Below are 27,339 nucleotides of genomic sequence, written 5' to 3'. Positions count from 1 at the left end.
TAGGCTACTGGAAGGCACTACAATAGCTAACTGCTAATTCTCAGCATGTGCATGCTTTAAATGACATAAAAGCATCACACAACATGGTTAGCTAACATTTTAAGCAGTGCTCCAATCACAGTTAAACCTATATCCTTTGTGTTGACAATTTTGATTTCTCTCTCACTCCACCTCCTTCTCTTTGGCCTCTTGCAAGAGAGATATCAGAAATTCTCACTGTATATATGCTGTACCAGCAAACTGTGATTTGTTAATACAATGACATACTCTCTTTGTTCTTCCTTCTAAAGCAAAAATAAAAAAGGAAGAATTCGAGACAGACCAGAAGTTTAGCCCTGTCCAGTTCAGTAACTCGACCCCTCTGCCTTCTGATGAATCAGGGGTTGACTGGAGATCTGTCAACCCTCTTGCCAACAGTATGCCATTCAGTGATGAATCTCCAAAGCATTGGGCGGCTGCTAGCATATTGGATTTACAATTCCTGGACCAGTATACGACTCTCCAAACCTTTCCTCATCCATAGGGTAGAAAGAAAGAGGTCCACACTTTAAAATGGAGGGTATAGCAGAATTCAGTCTCATTGACAGTGTCTCCCGGCTTCCAGGCCCAGGAGAGGTCTAATTGGCCATTGCAAGGCCATCAGCTAGGCTCTCCTCAGTGGCACGCCTTCATCCCAGACACATAGGGGGACTCTTGACGGCACAGGCCCATCTGCTGCTCTTGCTGATCCAGAGTGCTGGTGTCGACAAAGTCAGGAACGGGCAGTCCGGACAGGATCATGACCGACTTGTTCCAGATCATGAAAGTGGGCGCCACCGGCAGCAGGAAGGAGATGTCAAAGGTGTGGAGGTGCATGGAGTTCATGGCATCGTAGAAGGACAGCGAGTTGTTGTCGTAGTCCAGCAGCACGCCCAGCCGCCTCAGCTGGAGACTGGCCTCCACCAGCATTTCCTTCCCGTTGTGGCGCACCACAAAGTTGTTATTGCAGCGTGAGAGCACCCATGAAGACGAGTTCTTGCCGCTCCACTCGTTTTTGGGGGCGGATTTGTAAGCCACGCCGATGGCGTACCTGCAGGTGATCAGAATAAAGAAACAAAATCAGTTTATTGGCTAAGTATATTCACATAAGAGGGATTTGACTATGTGCATCTCTCTACTACTGTGTTTCTTACTCCAGTATGGCCATTGGCAACTGAATTTCAATGTCTTCCCCTGCATCTCATAACACAGTCATATGTGTGTGGCATGCGTGTCTCACCACGTGGACGCTCCTAGGAGAACCTCCCAGTAGTGGCAGCCACTGTCGATGAAGACATTTCCGGCTGCGCCATAGGAGCCTGTGCCACTGAAACGCTCTGGTGTGTGGCTCTTTTTCAGCGAGCTCTCGTCCTTCTCCATGGTCAGGCAATCGTTGGACAAACGCAGCTTCTTGTGGGCTGTCTTAGGGTCTAGCTTGAAGGGCTGGCCTGGGTGTGCAAAGCAGAGGAAGGTTGTTTGTCAAGAGAGATTAGGCAGCAGGAGGCTAATCGGTACAAATTCAGGAAAAATGCACGGCCAGGTTTTATCAAGAAAGTCTGTTTTCGGATATGTAATGGCTGTTTCTTTCTTAAGCAAGTGGAGGATTTAAAGGTAAAGGGGAAGACCACCCATTTTCAATATTGAAATATGTCATTAATATACCTTAGAGGAGTACTTTACAATACAAACCCAAAAATCAATCCTCCAGTTCTAGGCAACACAGAAGAGGGGGAACTTTTTTTTCTATTTCCACACAACTCCTCTAAGGCACTCATGACATTTAACTGTGACACCTCCAGCCTCTCTGAGCCTCCTGCGGCTTAATGAACGATACAACGAGGACCCCACCTCCTCCCTCTCCGTCTTTCTAATATTCATCCTGGTCTCCCTATTTCACCCTCCTCTTCCCATTCACTCTCTTATCCCCTGTATCCCTCCAACCTCTTTCTCTCGCCCTCTTCCTATAATCCGCATGGTGAGTGTGTGTTACTGCGTGTGGATATGAGACGACGGGGCCAATGTGCTGCTGGCAGCCAATTACATTAATGCGCTCTCTTCTTTGAACTGCTTATCGCTGCCAGCACAGCCACTTCCAAACACTGGGGCTCTGTCATGCCTTTCCAGGGGATGGCTCCTGAGAGCCGGGGCTGGGCCCTGAGATTGGGAAGAGGAAACACGTGATGCAGGACAAACACACACACATGCACCATGCCCACGCACGTGCACGCACGCATGCACCCACCGACACACACACACACACATACACAGCATCTGACTCGTCAGAAATATCAGACACCAAAAAATGTTTCCCTTCTCTTAAACGGAATAGGCAAAAGGCAATAACATGGTCCAAGTGAAAAGGTTTCATGAGAAGCCTGGTAGGGCCACGTACTGTGCATAGGGGACAACAGTGCTGAGGGAGCACCAAACAACTACAATTAGGAACCGTACTATTAGACCATTATAGGCAATAAGATAAGCCTATAGTCCTATACTGATATTTTCTCCGCCTAAATAATCATATTGTGATGTGCGTGCGTCCTCAAGTTGTGTGCCCATGTGGATCTATCTGCTCAGAGCTGAGTCTGGCAATGACTGAGCAGCATGCATTTGTTTTCAAATATTATTTCATTCAATTCATTTGAAAATGTAGAAGTGAGGACAAATATAAGAAATTGCGAGATGAGGCTCAAGGATCACTTGCAGGTAGTCTGTTAAAATGTTAATTAGCACTAACATTAGCACAATGGCAAAAGTAGCTAATCTTCATTCTGAAACGCATCCTTATTCGACATGTTGACCACAAAGTTAAGACAGTATGCTTAGTGAACCCAAATGGCCAGCAGTATGTATGTCTGTTTCTGGTGTGATGAAAATTAAAAAGTCAGAAGTTTGGCTTAATTTTGGTTTGTTTTGAATAAAATGCCTCAAATCATGAACGCAGCGTGCAATTTCTGTGAAATTTTGCATGCACATTCCCACAAGGTCGAGGAACAAATGACATTGTCCTGTTATAGCGCCACCAGCAGCTCGACTTTTGCTAAACACATTTTTGGAACAAAATGCCTCAAATCAAGAATGCGGCGTCTGATTGCAGACATTGGCCTATTATAGCACCACCAGGAGGCCACAATAACCTAACTGACCTGGCGGAGACCTGTGCTCAAAAGAGTACTGCTTCTAGTATTTACTGTATTTAGTTAAACAATATTTACTGTACAAAATGTATGATTCAAATGTGTTACCATACTACACATGGGTGTTACTAAGGTGTTGTTAGTGAAGATGTTACGATGACACACACACACACACACACACACACACACACACACACACACACTTGAAAATCAAAAGTGTCAGACAGAACACACTAACACAGCCTGTCCCAGTGTTAAAAAAAAGAAAACCCTGCTGTTCCATCCGCGGTCTCATTTTTGACTGCCAACAATATGTTCTCCGAGCACACGCACAATGAAGGAAAAGCCTGATACAGTATGAGCTGATGTCGACAAGACATGGCTGCAATGTGTTGTCTTAACTCTCAAATACCTGGAACGCGCCCGAGTCGCGTTGGATTTTAACCATTTTAACCATTATTTTATACTTTAACTTTAGAAAAATAGCAGATATACAAGCTCACAGCGCGGCACCGAGTGCCGCGCTGCGATCTTGTAGATCTGCTATTTTTGAAAAATCGTGAAAATGAGTGCAAGTCTTTGGATATATTTGACCCGATCTTTGACCCGACTTCCAAATCCTTCTTCTAAATCATGCTGTTCTCAAACCTTTTCACGTCAAGGACCCCCCAAAATTACATGTATTTGGCCACGGACCCCCATCTCAAAATATGTTGTTCCAGGGACCACCCAGAAGCAAATATTAAAGTTACAAATGTTAGCTTTTAAGTAGATATATTCAAAGACTTGCAAAAAAAACTATGATTTTTCAAAAATAGCAGATCTACAAGCTCGCAGCGCGGCACTCAGTGCCGCGCTGTGAGCTTGTATATCTGCTATTTTTCAGTAGTTAAAGCAGTCAATAATCCTAGGCCTAAATGTTAAGTGGGAAACGAAGTTAATTCAAACCGGACCTTTTCAGTCAAGCACAGATTGCTTGAGCATGGGATATCCCTAGGCAGACAACCGACTTGCACGCTTATGAGCCAGAGCCCACCAGAGACCAGAGAGCATTCTGCTCACATCCTAGCATAACCTGGAGGGATGATTGATTTGCAATGATCTATTTAGTTGTCAACTGAGGATAGACTAAACCTCATAGCCTGGAGCGACCAAAGCTCTGTGATTGGCAGTGGTTTCCCAAACTGGGTCGAGACCCATTTGTGGGTCACGGTCACATTTGTATGGGTCACGAGTAAATGTAAAAAAATAAAATAAAAATAAAAACAATCCTGCAAAAATGCAATTATTTTCATGAATAAAAAAACTATTTCATAAAGAAATAATAATAATAATAATCTAAGAAATGTTTAAGAAGTAGTGAAATGTTTAAGAAGTAGTGAAAATAGCCGATCTACAAGCTCACAACCCATCGTGAAGCGACTTGTTGTGAGCATGTAGATCTGCTATTTTGTAGGTATTTACAATTTTCAATACTGTCACTTCTACCCCACTACATCTCAGAGGCAAATATTGTCTGTCTGTCAGTCAGTCAGTCAGTCAGTCAGTCAGTCAGTCAGTCAGTCAGTCAGTCAAAGACTTGTCTGTCTATTGGGCTGGCCCTGCTGATGCAAAGAGGATATGGGGAAAATAATGTTTGAGGGCACTTGAAAAACGTGATTTCAATCCTACTTTATTCCACAGGATCTTTGAACAGTTGAATGTCTTGAGGGAGGATAGTATCTGAGTAATAGACTTTACTTTTCAATTCAGACATTCAGACAATTTCACTTGTGCTTCTTCCTTCCTTACCTTCCTTTCCGGGTGCTCGGGGATAGATTGAGTAGACAGAGTAATAATGAGGGAGATAGAGAGTGATAGAAAAGATATCTATTTTGAATTTCTTAACAATCATTGCAGCTGAAATAGTGACATCAAAGATGCATGGTGCTGTCTAACACTGTATTGTATCTCCAAAATGGTTCTATATGTCTTCACTGCACTCTGGAGTAATTCCATACCATTTTGAAATGCACTGTTGTACATGGATTCAGTGTGTATCGTATGCTCAGGATACCAAGAGTTTATGACCCTTACCTTATATAGCTTACCATCTCCTCATATCTATCATCTTTCTTTCCTATTCTCTGATTCTTTTCTTTCTGTTGGATTCTTTCCATTTATGATTTGTTCCCTAACTTTTCCAAATTGCACCTAGACTCCCATGAGAATAATGCTCAACCCCTGAAAACACAATCATTCAGAATGGTTCTCTCGGTACAGTGGTGCACATTTGGTTTTATAGTTAGGAGGGGCAAGAGTGTGGAAAAAAATATATATTTTCAGAGACAGTAAGATTGCTTTCTATGTGCGTATTAGATGACGCCCTACTAATTTGATGTTATGGGTAGATTCTTAAAGATAGAGCATATGTCTTAAAGCCTTCACCACCATGGAGTCCCTATTCTAAGACTATATAACATTCACAAAAATAGCAGATCTACAAGCTCACAAGGTGTCACAATATGTGGGCTTTCATATCAGCGATATTAGGGGAAGAGATTTTGTGTAGAAGGAGAAAATGAGGGGGCCCTGGGGATTTACTAAGTGGTGTTTGTGCTCACTTGTCTGTAACGACCTATTTTCTTTATCCTATATTTTTTATGGTTGTTTTGGGTGGAAATTGCAATCCTTGTATCACTGTTGTATATTTGATGTTTGTACAAAAGAAGCTGCTACTCTTATTATTGTACCACTTCATTGCCTTAAATGCTTCATTTGAAAATCAAATAAACAAAGAAGAAGAAAGGAAAAAAAAAAAGAAATACAGGTGTAGTTTACTCTAGTAAAATGTTCTAGTTTCTCTCTTTTTCTCTCTTCCTTTGCCTTCACATCTCTTTATCATCTTTGTCTTTTCTCCCATTGTTTTCTGCTTCTTCTTCCTTGTCATTCGTCCCCTTCACTTCTCCTCTCCTCTGTTTACTTTGGGGGCTGGCTGGAAGCTTGAGGCCTGTCACCAGAGATGCATGCTGGGTAAATATTATCACAGGTCCTTTAACAGGAAGTAGAGAGACATGCCTCTCGGGTGCCCTGTCATGTGATACTGTATGTTCTGGCACAGTGCATGTAATATGTGTGCAGTGCACGCCTGCACGGTATATTGTTGCTGTTGAGTGGAAACCTGACCAAAAAGGTTACTTTTCATGAAATGGAACAAATAACCTGTGTTCCAATGGGTCCAAGGTAGTTATTATTTAGTCACAAGATCCTGTTAATACTTTCCAATTGGTTAAATATTTATAAAACACACAGACACACTTAACCACTTAACTTAACTTTCTGAATTCGTTAAAAAATAGCAGGAATTGCAGATCTACAGTACAAGCTCACATATCGCGCACGACACTGTCAAACAAAGTAGGTTGTTTATGAACAAGCGTTAAAAGTTGAAATATGGATATACAGTACAAGGTTTCTGCACATGCACACACACACATGCACGCACGCACACACGCACGCACGCACGCACACACATACACACACACACACACACACACACACACACACACACACACACACACACTGTATACAAATACACAATCTGTATGTACTGTACAGTACACTCACATGCATGCTCATGCAACCTGGACATACTGAATGCAACACTCTCAGTCTGCACACACACGCGCACGCACGCACGCACGCACGCACGCACGCACGCACGCACGCACGCACGCACGCACGCACGCACGCACGCACGCACGCACGCACGCACGCACGCACGCACGCACGCACGCACGCACACACACACACACACACACACACACACACACACACACACACACACACACACACACACACACACACACACACACACACACACACACACACACACACAGGTGGGCACACTGTCAGTAGCCACAATTTTTCATTCACATAGAGATGCCCCAAATAGGCTCAAATCGTGTCCACGGTGGAGTGTTTGTCTGGAAATGTGGTTGCTGGATAGAGGAGGACCAATTCTCCAAGAATAGCTTCTGTTTTTCCACATAGACTGACACGATTTCAAAGATTGACAGCCTGGCCTCTACAAAGAAACAGCACCAGGTACATAGAGATGGAATCATTCTTGAATTTAACTTGATAGGCCTTTCTAGCTGTGCCACAGTCTTAACACCACCCAGGGATTTTCATATTTTCCAAACTGGTATGTTTACAAGCCTTGTATTACAGGAAAGGTAATAGATTACCAGTGATATGCCGTTTCATGGGCTTTTTATGTGTGAAATGTTCCTGCATATTTACTTCTTTATTTTAAGAGGCTTGCATGGTGGAATGACATCCTGATATCTGTCAAATAAGTGGCCGTCCCAGTGCTGACATTTTAGTTCTGGAACTCATGAACATTTATAATGTGTGCACATAGTCTTTATCACAAGACTACTTTCACATGCACATGGCTACTATGAATGGATTGCTAGCAATTAACATATGGGATACTTGGGGAGAAAACAAGAAGATAAATGCCTAATACATCAAAGCATGTTGCATAATAGGAGATCAGCGATATCAGTACATCACATGACAGAACAGATGGTCTGACTCTAAATTCTAATTAGTAGTTTCTGTTCCAAATTGACATTTAAATTTCCTTTTGTTCTTCTGTCTTTATATTTAGTTGATATGAATTAATTACAAAGCCAGACAGGCAATTAGATAACATAAACAGTTAACATTCCACTAAAGGCTGCCTCAACTAATGTGGCTTCTCATTCAGTCTGCCGCCAGACACGACAAAAGCCTGCTTGCTTAATTCAATTTCATTCTGTACAACCAAATGTATACAGTCCATCACACTGCTTTAAAAAATCAAACATAATGGCTCTTATCTTGTGGCCCAGAAAAACATTTCTGGGCCATTTGAATATGAAAAGCACCCTTGGTAATAATTTACAGTATGTAATACATTTCATTACAAGAAATCCACATATTAATAAAACTACTGCTGGCTATAACTGCACTGATGATGAGGCATCTGTCTGACACTTACAAGTCCACTTGGTTACATTTGAACACTCTTCAGTTAGATTATCGCTAAGGATGTACTGTGCACTCATTTTGACCATTACTGTGGTAAAGCCAGGGGAATGCAGGCCACAAGGGCTGCAGACATACATCTCTGCCAAGAGCTATTTGATGTCTCCTCTCCTGCTGCAGCTGAACCCCACTTATACCTGCCACACCTCTCTCACCCTCTCTCTTTTTCTCTTGTCTCTCCATCCCTCCTCTTTGGAATTCAGTGAGGACCTGTTCATTTTGCTGGGAACAGCAAGAGGTCTCTCTGACATGCACGCACGCACACATGAATGTGCACACATACACAAGTACAAATACAGAGCGCCTACCCACACCACACATGGGGTGGCTGTGGCTCAGGGCGTAGAGTGGCCCCTGTCTAGGAACCAGAGGGTTCCTGGTTCAATCCCTGGCTCATCATGGCTTCATGACAAAGTGCCAATTGAGACGCTGAGCTGCTTCCGATGTGTGTGGTGTCTTGTATGGTTGCCTCCACCATTGGTGTGTGAATGTAATCCACAATGTGACTGCATAAACCCATCATACTTGACAGGGGTCCCCCAGTGGTCTATCCTTTGTCCCCTACTCCCTCTACACCAGATCCCTTTTTGCAGAATTTTCAGCTATTATGACATTCTCCTCAGAATAGGGACGCTAGGGTTCAAGTGTTTAAAGCGCAATGGATAAAGTCGATATAGAAATGCGGACCATTTACATGCATGCACTCACACATGCATGCACACATACTTCAGAATGGAGCACTCTCTCCACACAGCAACATGTTTAATTCATGTGTTTTTCAAGAAGAACATTTCACATGTCTGTACTACTGCAGAGAGAGATATAGCATCCAGTGAGACTTGGAGCCCTTGGCGTGGCGTGACTTTGCTATTGCAACTGTGGAATACATTATCTAGAGATGTGCTGCTAGGTGCAAAGAGGTGGTCTTGGTCTTGATGGGACCTGAAGTCAACCTTAAGACTTCAAAACATGATTTTCATTTTACATGAGTCTTTAAATAGTATAGACACACACATAGTGTGTGTGTGTGTGTGTGTGTGTGTGTGTGTGTGTGTGTGTGCGTGTGTGCGTGTGTGCGTGCGTGCGTGCGTGCGTGTATAGTGATTTTCTAAAGTTAACTGTGGATCACCGCTCTTGATGCTGATTATTAATGAAAGAACAAATAATGCTACTGCTTTACAAGCAGCAGCAGTTGCGCTCATTTAGGCTTTCAAAGTGACTTGTCGTCACTCGGCAGTTATCGATTGGATTTAACATTAATTTGATTCACTCTTCGGGCAAGTGGGCATGACCTTTGGGCAAGTAGAACTTGACCTGTACTTGCCCGATGGGCAAGTGCCTCTGAAACCGTAGCGCCAACCACTGTGTAACGCCACACAATGGCCACAGCTTTTCACAGCTTTTAGAGTTACTCGGTGGTAGAATTTGCATTTTCTCTGTCTTTCTCCCAGAATCGCACATACAGTTGAGCCTGCACTGTTTCCACTAAAACACCACCCCCCCTGCCAACCTGGGGAGACAACGGACTAGTGACCTCATGCTTCCTTCTATGCATGAGTAGTCCAAGTTGCTTCTTTTCACCTGACAGGGGAGAGATTCCCCGGTTGGATGTAGCGCGTGGAAGGAACACCTTATTCCAAACAGTCCCTTTCCCCCTCCATCAGGCGCCCTGGCTGGCCAGGGGGAGGCAGTATTGAGACCACCCCCCTTCCAATCTCATCAGGCTACCACACACACACACACACACACACACACACACACACACTCACACAGCCATCTGACTTGCCAACTCCAATTAACTCGTTTTGTCCAACCAGTTTTCCCCAAATGTTACCTATATGTGAGGAACACAACCTCAAAGCCTGTGTAAGTGTGTACTGTATATGGGATTAGCATTACATTACGCATGTATGATGAGAAGAGGTCTGCCACACTTAAGGTCCATTCCCACTGGGCCAGATAACAGATATCTGGAGATATTTCTCCAGATATTTTTCAATGCAAAGTGGATGGTAGATACAGATAAAAAAAATATATACCACAGATATTTGCCACAGATACTTTTATCTGTGGCAAATGTTTTTTTTATCTGTATCTACCATCCACTTTGCATTGAAAAATATCTGGAGAAATATCTCCAGATATCTGTTATCTGGCCCAGTGGGAATGGGCCTTAAATCTGTGTGGCAGACAGCCATGTCATGAAGTGACAGCTTTACCTCTGGGAAGAATAGACAGATGGTATAAAATGACAATGGGAGGGGGGCAGAGAGAGCTAGAGGGGGAGAGAGATGATATGCCTGATCCAAGGGTAACAAAAGAAAAGAGGAGAAGATTGAGATGCAGAGAGAAGGGAGATACAGTAGGAGAAGCATGAGTGTTTAAGAACAGCACCTGACACTGGTTCCCAAACACTGGGTCGGGACCCATTTGTGGGTAACGGACATATTTTTATGGATCCCTACATTTTTTGTTGCCTACATTTTGTTTTTAATTTGCGACCAAAAAATAGCCAATCTACAAGCTCACAACGCGGTGCCGCTTTGTGAGCTTGTAGATCTGCTATTTTCACTAGTTTGGGTCCCTGTCAAACATCTAATATCTCTTTTGGGTCTCGAGCTAAAATATTTGGGAACCACTGGCCTAGAGAGTACTAGCAAGACGCCTCAGGGCGACATGCGACCTCGCCTGGTCGCGCCAATTCTTGGCCATCTGGCCAGTGATGTATATCCACCACCAGTTACCCATAGCCTAAATGGAGACCCCTGGTACCCATATACTGTATGGAGATCCATGTACTATATATAGTACATCCCTTCTATGCCCATACATGGAGATCCCTGTCTGAACCAGCCACACAGATATGGGCTGTCTTCCTCCATAGATGGGCATTCCCATATGAAGTCCTGTTAGATATGGGCTTAATATCGATGACATCAGGGATCTTCATATATGGACATAAAAGGGATTCTGGGGAATACCCATATATGGACCTTTACATAGGTGATGTCACCTGTGATATCACCTGTGATGTCACAGTGATGTGTCAAGAGAACCACAGTGTCAGGCGTGACCTTCAGAGATACAATGATACGTGGACAAGATGTGCCAGACAGTGCAGTGACATCAGAGCATGATGTCAGAGCGGCAAACCCATAGACCGTATACACGTCTACTCAAGGACAAGCTGTGATGTTTCTCATAGTCGCAATGATCTACCAGGCATGTGGAATTGCCAAATTAAAATAATAAGCTTAATTTGTGTTAAGAACCCTTCATAAAGGCGGCTCAAAGTGCTTTGCCATCTGCCTCTGAGGTGAGGGTTAAACCATGTGAAATATGTTGTTTTGTTTTACTATTCTGTAAATGGTCTTTGAAACGTCCCCTTAAGAAACATGGTACCTGCTGCTACTCCCTCCCACCCCCCCCCCCTCCCCCCCCCCCCATGCCAACGTTCACATTCGTTATCTGTATACGTTATGTATATATCTTTATTTGTTCTATTTCTATCTCTTTCCATTTGCTCTCGCTCTACCTCTATCCTCTTTTCTCACAGAATACTACGAAACAATGAGCGAGCACAAATAAAATACTTTCACGCACTGCTTTACACCTGTAAAACTGACATAATAAGCTGATTCTGATTTAAGATGTAGGCTTTATTTTAAGAGAAGAAAAAATGCAATCAGCATGGTATCCCTTTTACAATTCTCCTCCCCCCCACTTAGACTGCAAAATCCTGAATGTTCATTTATCTATGAGTGTAAAAAATGAGTTGAATAACCAGGATTTCCAGGATTTCACTGTAGAGTTTTTATAACAACGGTTAGTGTTTAGGCAGGACAGTGAAGAGAGAAAGCGAGGGAACACATGAAGCACACAAAAATGCAAAGCCAGATTCAAAAACCCCAGGATGTTTGTAGCTTTGTATTTGCACATTTGTCTCCATTTTCAGCACGTCATTACAGTAGCTGACTTTTTCCTAAAAAGAAGTTCAAAAGAATTCTAAAATGATAAAACAAAGACTTCTATGCTCACTTTACCTATTTCATCAGAACAAAGAGAAAGGTTATCAAACTGAATACCAGCTAAAAATCTGTTACAGCAGCAGCACCTTTTTTCAGATAAACACGTTTGCCAAATGGCATGCAAGTCACCACTCTGCTAAGTATTATGCTGCCGTACCAGCATAATTAGCTGCATTCAAGTTGTTTCACGTGTGTCATTCGGATGTACTTTGGCAAAGTACCTCTTTTGAACAGCTCCACACACGTGTGATGGATGAGTTTCCGGGAATCTGTGCTACTTGTCACAGTATTCGGTGCTTTGCAAGCCCACGCAAGAAATATGATGAGCTTAGGCTAAACGCCCTGGGAGCCTGTCATCCCACAAAAACAATTGTGACAGGTAAAACCTCCAATCTACTAGAGCGAAAGAGTCGCGTCAACTGCTGGGTAAGAACTTTGGGTACTGTGCTAAAAAGCTTGGATGCTGGAGCTCATATGGCGACGGGCTCTTGAGGGGGCCGTCTAATAAGCCTATCAAAGTGAGATGTTTTTTGATCTGTTTAGTTGTGACCCATTTTCAATCTTCCAGCAACTCCCTACTGTCTTGTCTGCAAGAGAATGTCTGACTGAAGCACTTCCATCTGAATAGAAAATCCAGTGAGTAAAGTATGGTAGGAGTACTATCTTTATATGAGAGAGAGAAGGGGGAGGTAGAGAGAGAGAGAGATGCATCACCCACACTAGCCATGTGTATGCATGAGCGCAGTTGAAAACAACAAGCCAATGAGCTGGACCACTGGCTGCAGAGATAAAACTGGCACTGGACTAATAGAAAGAGACAGCATGAGAGAACGATAAAGCTGGGGTGATGATGGTGCCGGAAAGAAAATAAAGAGGGAAGGAATTGAGGAGAGAAAAGGAAAACGGTATGAGAGAGAATAAGAGTGAAACTAAACTAAGTAGGGGCACGGTGGCGCAGTGGTTAGCGCTTCGCCTCACAGCTAGAAGGTCCTGGGTTCGATTCCTGCCGGGGGACGCTGTGGGTGCTGGGGGCGTGTTTCTCCCTCCGTGTCATCAGCGCCCACACCCTAGGTGGGGTCGGCGATAGGGCCTTTCTGTGTGGAGTTTGCATGTTCTCCCTGTGTCTCCTAGGGTTGATACCCTCACAAAAACATGCAGTAATCCTGGTCTCAATAATGCCTCCCCCTGGCCAGCCGGGGTGCCTGATGGAGGGGAAAGGAACTGGTTGGAATAACGTGTTCCTTCCACGCGCTACGTCCATCCCGGGGAAATCCCCCCTGTCAGGTGAAAAGAAACAACTTGGTCTACTCATGCACTGAAGGAAGCATGAGGTCAGTCCGTTGTCTCCCCAGGCGCGGCAGAGGGAGAGCAGAGCCCAGGATTACATAGGCAATTGGCACTGGGTGAAAATGGGTTGCAAAATCGTGGGATAAAAACTATAGAAAAGAAGAGTGAAACTAAGTGGTAATGATAAGAGATGTTGATGACACTGAAAGCATGAAAGAAGAAAGTAATGTGAGGTCATCGGACTGGCGTTTATACTTTGTCATACGACCATGGCGCTAATTGGCTTTCAGCGTCACAGTCCTACGACAACGTATAATTTCGGCTTAAGAGAACAGGGGCAGAAAAGAGATGCATTTAATTCAACCAGACCACATGTATGGTCACACTCAGATGAAAGAGAGGTGAGGCGAGGTGAGGAGAGAACAAAAGGGAGAGGGACACAATGAGTCAGGGTATCACCACACAAAAGGAAACTGAGAGATCTGAGAGAAAGCAAGACGGGGAGCATCTGAGTCATGTGAGACGCCATATGGCGCGACGAGGAGACAGGAAAATAGATAAGTGAACAGAGGGTGTAATGTCACCTATTACTGGCCTCGACTTTGTGTCTGTGCAGAGCAAAGATAAAGATAAAGGCCCACAACAAGAAAGCCCTGCTGTGTTTAAACCAATACCTTATCTCTTCAAATGTGTGATGAGAGAGAGCTAGGAAGAGCGGGAGGGGGATGAGAGAGCTGTAACGGTAAGGACCAGAGAAATCAGCAAGCCTTCATCTGAGGCCTGGGGGGTATAGGCCAGAACATTCTGTGTAGAGATCAAACCTTGATCCTTGGGGGACGGCTGTAACAATGGAGGGATGAAGTCTGGATCCCCGTGGAAGCCAGTGAGAGTCTTACTTGGAAACAGAAGAGTATGGAAGAGAAGTGGATACTATAAGTAAAATATGAGAGGACTGAAGCTGTGGGAGATTGAATTAAATCAGCATCTGTAGATAGACCAGTAAGACGCCTAAGGGCGCAGGACGGAATTCGCACTGGACAGAATTCATTTGCAAGTGTGATTCCGTCCTGAGATTCCGAGGCCTCTCACCACATCCATAAACTTGCTCTTTGGCCTTACTCCTCTCTTGCCTGGCAGCTCAGTCTTCAACATCCTTCTTCCAATGTACCCATCATCACTCCTCCACATGTTCAAATCATACTTACTCAACCTTGCCTCTCTTACTTTGTCTCCAACTGCCCAACCTGAGCTGTCTCTCTGTACTCATTCCTAACCCTATTCATCCTCATCATTCCCAAAGAAAATCTTTAACTTTGCCACCTCCAGCTATGCCTGTATTTTTGTCAATGACAGATTCCACAAACCCTACAACATGGCTGGTCTCACAACCACCTTATACACCATCCCTTTCACTCTTGCTGGTACTCTTCACTCACAAATCCCTCCTGACATTTTCATCTCCATCCGTTCCACGATACATGCACTCTCGTCACCTCTCTTCTGTACTCCCTGGTGACTCCAGGTATTTAAACTCATCCGCGTTCACCACTTATACTCCTTGCAAATTCACCTCTGTCCTCTCTCCTTTAGGGACATATATTCTGTCTTACTCCTGCTGACTTTCATTACTATTCTCTCACATACCTCCACATTTCCAGACTCTCTTCAACCTGTTCCCTCCATACCTATCACAATGTCATCCGAGAACATCGTAGTCCACAGAGACTCCTGCCTGATCTCGTCAGTCAACCTGTCCATCACCAATGCAAACAAGAAGGGGCTCGGAGCAGATCCTTGATGTAACTGCACAACACATCCACCTTGAACCCATATTTCACCCATAATGCATACCTCACCACTGTCACACTGACCTCATAAATATCCTGCACCACTCTTACACACTGCTTTCTCTAAATCTACAAAGACACATGTCACTCCTTTTGCCTGTTTATTGACTATAATGTGTGCGACGACCATGAGGCCGATTTGGATGGAAGTCCTTCCTTGGCCTACTGGGAGTGCACAAACATGCAAACTTTCCCCCCAGTTGGTCCAGTGTTGCTGGAGATTAGTTGTTCACACACGGACACTCCTATGGACAGTACGCCTGTCACAATTATTACATAATCGTCTAATTGCTATTTTTTTTGTCATAATCGTTTCCATGTTGAAAAATGTTCAGATAACTTCAAACATTTTCTAAAATAGTGGAAATAGCAGATCTACAAGTTTGTAGATCGGCTATTTCCACTATCAATGTTCTTTAGTATAAAGTTATCAAATATGTCGGTAATTTATGTGTCATATCTGTCATGAGTAACTTGAAAGCCTCAAAGCCAAACAGAAATGTAATTGTCAACAACAAAAACACAATTAAATCGTTCATCGCAATTATTTGAATGACAATGAATCGTCATGTAAAATGTCAGGCCATTGGCGGAGATAAAGGTCATGTGGACATGAAGCGTGTGTGACCTGAAGACTCACTGTTTGTTTTGAGTCGGGCTGGCTCGCTGTTGCGGCTTCCTGCCTGGTTGATGGCCTTCACAAAGAAGATGTAGCGCGTCCCACTCTGCAGGCCGTGTACTGTGTAGTGGTTCTGTTTGATGTTAGGCACGATCATCCAGCTGTCTGCCGAGTTGTACAAACCTGGGGAGAGACACACACACACACACACACAAAGCAGGGGAGTAAACAGGACGTGCTGGCAAATAGCAAGGCAAACATTATGTTTGGATGAATGATTTTGGGGAAGTTGTGGTGCGTTGATCAGTGGTGGAAATTGGAAAAAGTACAAATTTTCTTTTACTCAAGTAAAAGTATCAATACTGCAATAAATGTTAAATGGTGCATTTATATAGCGCCTTTATCCAAGGCGCTTTACAGAGATTGTGCATTACATTCACCCATTCACGCACACATTCACACACCGTTGGCAGAGGAAACCATGCAAGGCACCAACCTGCTCATCGGGAGCTATTAGGGGTTCAGTGTGTCTTGCTCAAGGACACTGTGACAGTAACTCTGGGGGAGCCCGGGATCGAACTGGGAACCTTTCGGTTCACAAGCGGCCAATCTACCCCTGAGCCACTGCCGCAATATAGAAATACTCTGTTAAAATATAAAATAAATTCTGGAATTCAAAATGTACGAAGGTATTGGCATCAAAATGTACTTAGAGTACCAAAAATGTACAAAATAGTACAGTACTTAAGTAAATGTCCTTAGTTACTTTACACCACTGGCGCTGATGTTATTTCACCCTGGAAAGAGCAGAACCCAGTCCTCATCAGATCTGACCCCCTCCTCACCCCGCATATCCAAATCAGGACAGACAACTCATGACAAACACGAGAAGCAAAATGATGTGAGGCTTCCTGTGCAAAGAAAACAGTAGCCTATGTAGAATATAGGAATCCATCCTTTTACCTCTCCTTATCGTGACGTGTGCCTGGGGCAGAATGGTGTGCTTGCTAAGCTAAGTCTACAGCCTTTAAAGAGCACAGCATTTACACGGTATCCCAAGGGAGTGTCTGAATCGAGGGCCTGGGGGCAAAAGTGCACGATATGCATCGGCACTGTACAAATGTAGACAGAAACATGCAGGTAGTATTGACGTAATGCTGCTTGATGGGAGCTTTAATCCAAAGTGACTGATAGAGAGAAGTGAACGTGTAAGAAAGTGATGTGTGCTCGTGTCGTGTGTGATGTGTGCACTGCAATTTGCTCTCTGTAATCACCTGGAAGAATAATAATAATTATTATTTTTTATTCTTTCGCTCAGAGCTGTGAATTATGAAGTAAAAATCACAGCCCTCATCTAGGGATGCACAAATAAATCTGAGAAGTGGATTTGCGTCCAATGCTGGCCTATAATAGGATTTGTTCAAATTCCTAATGCAAAAATGTACCACTAAAGTCAAAGAGACAATGATATTCATTTGACTTTGATGCATGGCTGAGAATGGATTTGTATCTGCATACTGTACTTAAGATTAAAGTAAACAAGGATGATGGTTTGTTTTGTCTAAGATTTTCAAACCCAATTTCATCCAATCTATTTGTTTTCTTTTAAATAATGTTTGTTCTGACCTAAACCTATCTAGCCTGTAGATGATTGGTAAACCCACACATATTGGCATTTGTGCTACATTAAATGCTAAAAAGGAAATTGCAACCCTAACCCTGGCATCATGCCCTGCTCCACCCATGTTTGAATGACAACCCTCATGAACGGAATTAAATAATTTGTCTGATAAAGCAGGCTTTTATATTTGTAGAGACTCTTGTTTGGTAATACCAGGTGTTACGGCTGGAACCTGTGTGTGGCTGAAACGTATAATGGTGTTTCTTTCCACTTCTTTGGCTTTCCTCCCTGCAGAATTGTCATTGCGCTTGGAAAAACAAAAGTAAAGAGAAAAGCTCTCTCAGGGCCATGGCTTGTCCCTTTTGGCAAGGACGTATAGTGAATTATTGAGTGAGATGGCAATAGCATACATAAGTAATAGCATAGTCTGCTTATAAATATAAATACTTAACAGGACGCAAATAAGGCCTTTAAAAGTGAGGCGTTTTAAAGTATGAATGAAGGGTGGGGGATGTGGTACACATATCTGCTGACCTCCATGAAGAAGATTTCATCTTTTCAGAGAGATGTGAAAGAAAGAAAGAGGGAGAGGAGGACCTTTGCACCTTGTAGTTTCAAGATCCATCTCATATGCAATGCATTTGTGAGTAGAAGTGATTCATCTGCGTTCCATCTCAGTCTGGTGCCACCATTATGCCTACAGTGTTGACAGTGTCTTTGAAACCCTGTTGTTATTTTTCATAAAACAAGAAAAAGGATAGAGAGAAATAGAGTAGAAAATTGCCAGCATGACAACTTTCCCTCAGCACTACAGAAATATAATCCTCTCACCAGTGCCTTTAGTAACATCTTGCACAAGCAAGGTAAGGACGTTGCTATGTTCCTTTTCAAAGAGACACTCACAAAGGATGAGGTGAGAAAGCAGTTCCCTTTGCATTCCATTCTAAATGCTTTTGATCCCCACAATGCCCCTCTCTCTCTCTTTCTTTTGCTCTCTCTCTCTGATGGATCAAATTAGGCCGGTACACAGCAGTATGCCGTCACTGCTTTATGGCTTAAAAAGAAAAGAAGAGGCTTTCTGACACTGGCCCTTGTGTTTTAGCTTACAGCAAGCACAACTTCAAGGTGGAGAGGATGAGCGAGTGAATAAGTGTGTTGGAGAGAAGAGAGTGTGTTGGAGAGAAGAGACAACTCAGTAAGGAGAGAGATGGAGAGATGGAAGACCAAGAGAGAGAAAGAGACGGGTTGTGTTGAATCATCTGGGCAGGTCAGTGTATCTGTGTGCGCGTGCGACGTGCGTACGTACGTACTTCCGTGCGTGCGTACGCACGTACATACACAACTGATACCACTTGGAATTCAGACAGATCAAAAGGGAAGAGAAACACAAGGCACCATGGGAACTGAATAACATCAAACTATGATGATGCAAATGTGTGTGTGTGTGTGTGTGTGTGTGTGTGTGTGTGTGTGTGCGTGTGCGTGTGCGTGCGTGCGTGCGTGCGTGCGCGCTGGCATGCTTGGGGCTGTTTATCTGTACAGCAGACACTGACACAGTATTTGCCTACATACGTATTTACATCAATTCTGTGGAAGAAGTTGTCAAACACACTATACAGTATGTGTCATCATCTTCACCTAGGTTCCCTTAGTGCCATCCTATGCCTTGATATGCTGTGGTCATATCAAGGCAGTTGCTGTCTGCACATAATGCAACAGTGCTTGCATTAAACAGGTCAAGTGAAATTATTCCACAAAAGAGCAAACCTGGCAAGAGGGAGAAATAAATATTTATTTGACGTTAGTAACACCCACGGTGTAATCTGCTTTTCATCTGTGATAATCATCCTAGTACCACACCACAGGCCAGGGCTTCAGAATCGACTTGAAAGACTGGAATGGATCATCACAGCAGTCTTTTTAAGCAGACTGATGCTCACTCCTTCATGCTACATGCTCAGAGCTACTGCATCTTGTCAGTGACCAAACACTGTCCACCTCTCCAGTCTTCTCCTGTAGTAGCATTAGGTCTTCACTATGTCAGTGTAGCACAGTGACTCACTGCCTCAAAGTGTAATATCTCTGTAATATGAGATTGTATCTTGATTAAAGTGTCTGACTGTATAGCAGAAGGGTTCAGGTGGTCTTACCTCCTAAATATACGTTTTATATCTCAGACTGAAGCTCTTTTTCAAGTACAGTACATGTTTGCTAAAAGGGAACTAAAGTAACAATCAATAGGTATAAAATGTTATCCCTCGTATGTTTGATTCTGGGAGCATTTTTAGCCTTTAGCTATTTATGTTCCAAGTTTATTTTCTCCACAGGTAGAAAGTCAACTTAACTAATTTAGTGCCCATGAAATTAACGGATTATAAAGTCCACGATGCCAGTCTCAGGTTGGCATCACCCCCGTTATCTTATTTTGAAGGCCAGAAGTCCACAGCGCAAACACTTCCGGTCTGACGTCATCGGGTCCTGCGCCGGAACCGATCGTTGTCCACGTGGAGTTGTGTAATGGCGGACCGGGAGCTTTTATACATGTGTAACATAAGCGAGCATCTGCCTCCATCCTAGCTTCTAAAGTGTAGTTTTGAGATAATGGACATTAAAGATGAGATCCCCCATCCACCTCAATGTTATGGATGGGACTATTTTGTGCTCGTGGAGCCGTGATGATGCGAAATCAGCGACGGATTTCGTCTCCGGACCTCCGGCCATTGTTCTCGGTAATGTATCCGCCGTTACAGTAATATATTACTTTTCACGAGAATACTCGGGATTGGCACCATGTGATACTCGAGTATTTTTCACGAGTCTTCTCGGGATTGGCACTATATGAGTTAACAGTGTATGTTGGTCTGTAACGTAAACCTTCGGATCGATTTCAACATAAGATTAAATTCTCATCATGGAAAGGTGACAACAGTATGATGCACCCAATGGTCAACAAGGACACCATTAGCAGCTAGTTATGTGTTATTGATGCTGCTATTGATGAAACTATTAAGGCTGGGTATTTGATGAATGGGGTTACGTAAACATAGTGATCAGCAATTTAGTCCCACATACAGCCACAGCAAGGGAGTTTAGAGAGTGAGAGAGGCTGATCTATGTGAGATGGATGTACTGCATTTCTCTAAAGATCATTGTATCAGCCTTTTTAATTAAATCACTCCATCTCTCTCATTCTGCCCCTTACTCTCTCATCCCCATAGTTTATGTTCTTTCTCGGTTCTTCCCTCCAGCCATCACCAACGCAAAACAAATGCTGACAGATAATGACAAGTCTCTCTGTCTGCAGTGATGATACAGTATGCATGGATGCCATCAGCAACATCGACAGAAGTCTTAACCATCTGTCACATCTAATCAGAGAGCATGCTGGGACAGGCCTAGCATCTTTTTATGAGTATCTTTGGCAGTAATCATGCAATCAACCAATTATTATCTAATAACCAACCATAGATAATAATAATAATAATAGCTTGAAATTATATTTGTATTATTATATCGCTCTTTATGCACCTACTGTATATCAACACAGTAAAATCAAGAATTGATTGAACTCATAACAGATAGTTACTTCGATGGTATATTGTTTGACTGATGCTAGGTTCTTGGTTTACTTGGGATTATAGTTTCTTGAGGTACTACACTGTCCTCTGCATTACTGTATATGTACTGTATGTGATTACCTTGCGTATTGTAAGTCGCTCTGGATAAAAGTGTCTGCTAAAGGCCTAAATTGTGACACAGGCAGTCAAACAGTACAGTGCATTCACAGCATACAGTGAGCCATCTCTATTGATCTCTTGCTGCCTTTCACTTTGCTTACATTTCCCAACATCATCTGGTTTCAGTCACAACACATCCGCTACCTCATCTCCCCTCCTCTGTGTGTGTGTGTGTGTGTGTGTGTGTGTGTGTGTGTGCGCACGCGTGTGTGTGTGTGTGCGCGCGCTCCATTTTCTGCCTCTGTGCCTGGGTGATCTTGCCTTGCCCTGGTCTCACATCATACCCCTGCTCTCCCGGGAGGGCTCAGGGCCCAGGCCAGGGAGAGACACAAGTGGGAGCGTTTAGCCAGTCTGGAGAGGCGGTTGGCGACGCAATGGTAGAAACTAAAGTAGCGTGGCGGCTTAAATGGGTTTCTCTCTCTCTCTCTCTGTGTTCCTCTCAGTTTCAGCAGGGTCTCTGAGGATATACTGTGGCTGAATGTCTGAATCGCTCAGTCGATCACGGCTGAAATATATCCAGCTGTTTCAAATGGCTGGACCACTTCAGCGAGAGACGGGTGGGGATACTTAGGGATGAAAGACTGAAAGAGGAAACAGGGGAAAATATCTCTCTCTGTGTACCGTACGAACATCGATGTATGAGCATTGATGTATCTTGTGCATGTGAATGTGCCTATACTGTACATCTGTGTTTGTGTGTGTACATTATGTGTGAATGTGTGCATGTACTGTATGTGTGCATTGAGTATAACCTAAAGATTATAACCTTTGAGTAGGGGGGGGCGATATGGAAAAATACAATATCACAATATTTTCCCAAGCTGTATCGCGATACACGATTTTATCACGATTCTTTTTCACATTGGTTTTTATGGTTATTTTTCAAGTTACTTGACAAAAACTAGACTCTCTGGGTTCCTTTTGGGAGGTCTAATTTGAACTTTACAAGTATGTAACTCTGACAGTATACAAATGAAACCAAATGGACCCTTGCGGGTCCATTTGGTTTCATTTGTATACTGTCAGAGTTAAGTGGAGACCTTGACATTTTCAAGTTTGAGAACTACTGATTTAGACCAAAATGCAGGTTTAAATTGAATTCTGCAATGAATCTCAGTATTAACTATTAAACAGGATGTTTTACAAGGCTCCCTCAATTGTATCACGATATACACGATACTTCTGAGAAGGCATATCGTGGAGACATTGTATCGTCTCAACGATAATTATCACCATATCGCCCACCCCTTCCTTTGAGTACCAATGTTCTCCTCCCCTCTGCCCTAGTGACCATTATGTGTTTTTCACCTGTTCACCCTCATTCCTCGCTTTCCAGTTTCCACACACTGTTCCCTCCATAACTTCATCTATCCTTTTCACTGTACTTAATTACTTCCATTCCGGCTTCACTGTAGCCTACTTGGCACATTGATTATATACTGAAATGTAATCCATGTGCCACAATAAAGCCACATTTTTAAATTGTTGGTTGATAAAAAGGACATATTTTCTACTGTTTTTAAATTAAATACATTGTTACAGTAGATGAAAAACAAATGAGTCTAAAGTCTTCAAGTCAGTCTTGTTTAAATATATCTGTTGGAAAAGGTTTTTCAAGTTCCGTCACAGATGACAACAGCATGTCACTAAAAGTGATTGCGTCCCACATTTGTGGTGACGCACTGTGTCTGTTGTGACGCACGGTCTGTTACAGCAGACAGGATTGTGGGACAAAAGCAAGATGTGTCAATGACCCCGATCTACAGTAGGTGGTGCTTTATGTTTCACTCCGTCTGGACTGGATGTGGGGCAAAAGAGGGAAAAGTATTTCAGAATGATTACATCACCCGGAAGAAGCCTACTTGTGTGAATGTGTTTGACATCCTATACATATGGCATGTTAATTTGATAAATGATAGCTTTGTTACTTGCTTGCAACTCCAGACAGTTATTATAATACCTCGACCATTTACCATGATGTTGTTTGACACATGTTCATGGCACTTACCCTGACCTTGGCACTTTGTAAAAACATCTGCTTAATGCCTAATTATAAATCGTATGATTGATTATTCATACTTCTAGAAAGAAACCATCGGCATTTCCATAGCTAATCAGTTAGTGTCGACCGTCTAACTCTAACTGCAACACCTCAGGGTAGTTTTCTGCCTGTGATGCATGTCTCTGTTCTCGGTTCCTGTCTCTCGATGGTGAATAAAGAAATGCAAAAAAGCAACCATATTATACAGTATGTCTTTGCGTGAGAGATTTTCTCTTTCCTCGAATTGAGATGTACAGAACCACAATGAGATCATGAGAAACCAGGTCACAGACTGCTACCAGAAACCTAGGCTGCCGTCACATGCAAGCTATAACCGTTCACCTCACACCAAAAAAGGAAGTCTAAATTTATTACCATCTTCTCATTTGGTGCCTATCCCAAAGATTTCCGGGTGGTTATTTTCATGTCCGTGGTGCCTATCCCGAAAATCACCGGGTTTTGCCTTTTATTGCTTTCTTTTGCAGGTGAAAGTAGGCATTCTAATCTTCATTCAGAATGACATTTGCTCATATTACTATTTTTGGATTCGCTGTGGCTCTGCAGAGTTGTGGCAAAATGGTCAAAAAAGGCTGGCACATATACCCACCCAAATTGGAAAAGATGCTGGCACTGCAAAACACATACAGTATTTCCACAAACTGGACAAAGTCAACATGTCTTGAAGAGAGTGACCCGTAATGTGTGTTTCAACGTAGAATGTAAATACTCCTTATGCGTGTTTCAACGTAGAATGTAAATACTCAAGAATCAAGAAAGGCAGTTATTCTATCAAACTCCCCTTTCCTCTCAGCTGAATTGCCACTGCACTAAGACAAAACGACAAAGGTGAAATCATTTCAAGTTCACATATGACATATACACTATGTGTGCGTGTGCGTGTGCGTGTGCGCGTGCGTGCGTGCGTGCGTGCGTGCTCACTCACTGATGAAATTGGTCTGTCCAGTGTAGATGGTATACTGAAGCTCGTAGGAGGTGACGCTAAACTCGTCCTCCGACGTCCAGTGGACAGTGATGGTGTCGTGCGAGGCCGTACACAGCTCGTCTCTTATGGACGGTGGGGTCGGAGCTAAATGTTCAGGAGAGGAGATGGAGACCCTTGAGTGTACAGAACGTTTTAGAGAACCACAGATATGTCTGAACATCTTCTAAATTCAAATGAATTGAAATCATTTACGATATTCAAAAAACACAAAACACGCCTCGATATAGACATAGATGTGAAAAATAATATCATTAAAAAATGTGTAATGTACTAGACAACTAAAATACAACATGGGTACAGTAAATGCAACCTGCTACAACTCAACTAATTAGTGTATACAATTAGGTCCAGCTGGTATTCAGTCAGCTCTTTCTTGCAGGTAACCGTGGAAGAGTACCACACAACTGCATGGTACAAAGTTTGTGGAGCTTACTCTGGTGGAACCACTGTGTACATCACCAATGTTAGTGTTTTTATGTGTTATAAATATGTCTATATAAGCTCTCACTCTGGTTATCAGGTGGTTAGAATGTCTGAATATATTTCTTTGGAATAGCTCAGTGGTTCCAAATGGACCCTTACTGGTCTGTAACTTTGAGAGAGCACAAAATGGAACCAAGTAAACCCACAAGGGTCCATAGGGTTCCATTCATACACTCTCAGAGTAACGGTGGTCCTTGAAATTAAAACGTCTGAGAACCACTGGTGTGGCTCATTACCTGTAAGGTAATCTAGGCCTTCCAGAATCTTCTTCTCCCGGGAGAAGTCCAGGGCAAAGTTATCAAACGCGTCGTTGAGGTTAACGTCAGGAATCAGCACCTGGGAGGAGGCCGTTGCCATGGCAACCCTTGAATTGAAAGTTAAGAGAGAGAGAGAGAGAAAGAGAGAGACAGCCAAGGGATGACGATGAGGTCAGGGGAAGGACAGAGGAGTGAGAGGGGAGAGGAAAAGATGAGAAGCAGGGGAAGGAGGGGCAAGTGAGAGGTTAGAGGAGGTGATGAAAGGAAAAGGCCGTAGGGGAGAGGGGAGGACAGAGAGAGGTGGAAAGTGAGGGCATGAAGAAAGGATGTGAAAAGGATAAAGAGGGAGACGAAGGAAATGAGTTGACAAGGGGAGAGAGGTGGCATACAGTAAGGTCAACGAGGCTTTACTTGAGCATTTCCAATTTCCACTTCTACTCCACTACATCTGGGATCCAAATATTGTACTTCTACTCCACTACATTTATTTGAAAACTTTAGTTACTAGTTACTTTGCAGATATAAATTATAATATTACAAAAACATTAACCACTTTAGCCCTATTTTATACCTAGGCCATTTGAAAATAGCGATCTACAAGCTCACATGTAGATCTGCTATTTTACATGTTGTACTTACAACACTTTCGTACTTTTACTCAAGTACATCTTGAATTCTGGACTTTTACTTGTAACAGAGTATTTATTTTCTATATTGCAGTATTGATACTTTTACTTAGTAAAACATGTGAGTTATTTTTCCACCACTGGTGTGTGTGTGTGTGTGTGTGTGTGTGTGTGTGTGTGTGTGTGTGTGTGTGTGTGTGTGTGTGCGTGTGTGTGTGTGTGCGTGTGCGTGTGTGCGTGCGTGCGTGTACCACCATGGTAACCACCCTCATTAACCAAGCCAAAATCTCCCCTTCTCTCTGTAAGCTCAGGAAACTGGCAAAACAAACAAACAAACAAACAAACACACACACGTCTCCAAACACACATGGTGTTTCCCTGGGTCGTCTGGGACGGCTGTGTGGAAACTCATACTTTCTACGACAAAGAGCAGTCTGTATGGCAGCAGCCGTCCAAAACCACAGGCTTGGCTTGGCCGGAGAGCAACGCTGGAACAGAGCAGAGCTCGAGTCCTTCAGTGAGACTTTTTGTTTCTCAGCGAGGCGAGACTAGTCCATCAATAAATAGCTCAGGGGGCGCACAGTGGAAAAGAGCATTGAGCGGGCCAAAGCATAAGAAAACAACATGCAATGCTAAGCTACAGAATCTGCCCACAGAATGTATTTCCAGCTTAGGCTGAAAGTCTCTTATTAGTAGAGATTTGGACAGTGAGATGGGGTAACAAAGCTGGGCCAATAGAAGGAGAGGGATGTTTAATTTCCGTTTAAGATTTCAGAGGAAAAGAAAAAAAAAACAGATTCTGAATTTATCCATTTATAACTCAGTGTACAAACAGTCAGGACCCAGTTTTAAGAATCACACAACAGGCTTGTCAGTGTAGAAGAATTAAAGTGAGTGACGAGGTCACGAGGATGACCAATGTCACCCACTGTCCCGCTGTGCTGCCTTGTAGCAAATAAACAGATTGCACAATTAGCTGCTAATGGAACCGGAGGGAGATGAGATTGCGGCTGAATCTAAACAAAGGTTGTGTGCCTTAATAGAACAGAGAATTCCAGGCCGAATAGACGGACGGAATAAGAAGAGAAGGAATTTTCTTACGGCCCTGTATTTCTGAGATGTGTGTACTTGTAGCTAGGGCTGTCACGATATGACATTTTACATGACGATTAATTGTCACTCAAATAATTGGCGATTAACGATTTAATTGTGTTTTTGATAATTACATTTCTGTTTGGCTTTTAGGCTTTGAAGTTGCATATGGTAGATATGATACATAACCTAAACACACAAATAAATTACTGACATATTTGACAACTTACTACTTAAAAAATAACATTGATAGTGGAAATAGCCGATCTACAAGCTCACAACGCGTCGCGATGCGACGCGTTGTGAGCTTGTAGATCTGCTATTTCCACTATTTCTGACATTTTTCAACATTCACGATTATGACAAAATAATCACGATGATGTCAAATAATCACGATTAGACGATTATGTAATAATTGTGACAGTCCTACTTGTAGCATTTTGCAGCTATACAGTTTGTGTGTGTGT

General features: G+C 43.0%; 1 protein-coding gene across 1 annotated transcript in view; it reads right to left on the bottom strand.

The window, feature by feature from the left end:
• Positions 1-654: 654 nt before the first annotated feature.
• The window catches only part of mid2 (midline 2), a gene marked incomplete at its 3' end in the record, with an annotated part of 77,543 nt that continues 50,858 nt past the window's right edge, over positions 655-27,339 (bottom strand). The window contains exons 6-10 of the mRNA XM_080745495.1: positions 25,134-25,261; positions 24,355-24,498; positions 16,034-16,195; positions 1,259-1,466; positions 655-1,069 (exon numbers count right to left, since the gene is read on the bottom strand). Of these exons, the coding sequence (XP_080601621.1) occupies positions 655-1,069; positions 1,259-1,466; positions 16,034-16,195; positions 24,355-24,498; positions 25,134-25,261 (1,057 nt within the window). The remainder of the gene's footprint in view (positions 1,070-1,258; positions 1,467-16,033; positions 16,196-24,354; positions 24,499-25,133; positions 25,262-27,339) is intronic.

Source organism: Nannobrachium achirus (genome assembly GCF_963921795.1).
Source record: "Nannobrachium achirus genome assembly, chromosome: 17".
Classification (NCBI taxonomy): domain Eukaryota; kingdom Metazoa; phylum Chordata; class Actinopteri; order Myctophiformes; family Myctophidae; genus Nannobrachium; species Nannobrachium achirus.
This window is presented reverse-complemented; position numbering and strand designations above follow the sequence as displayed.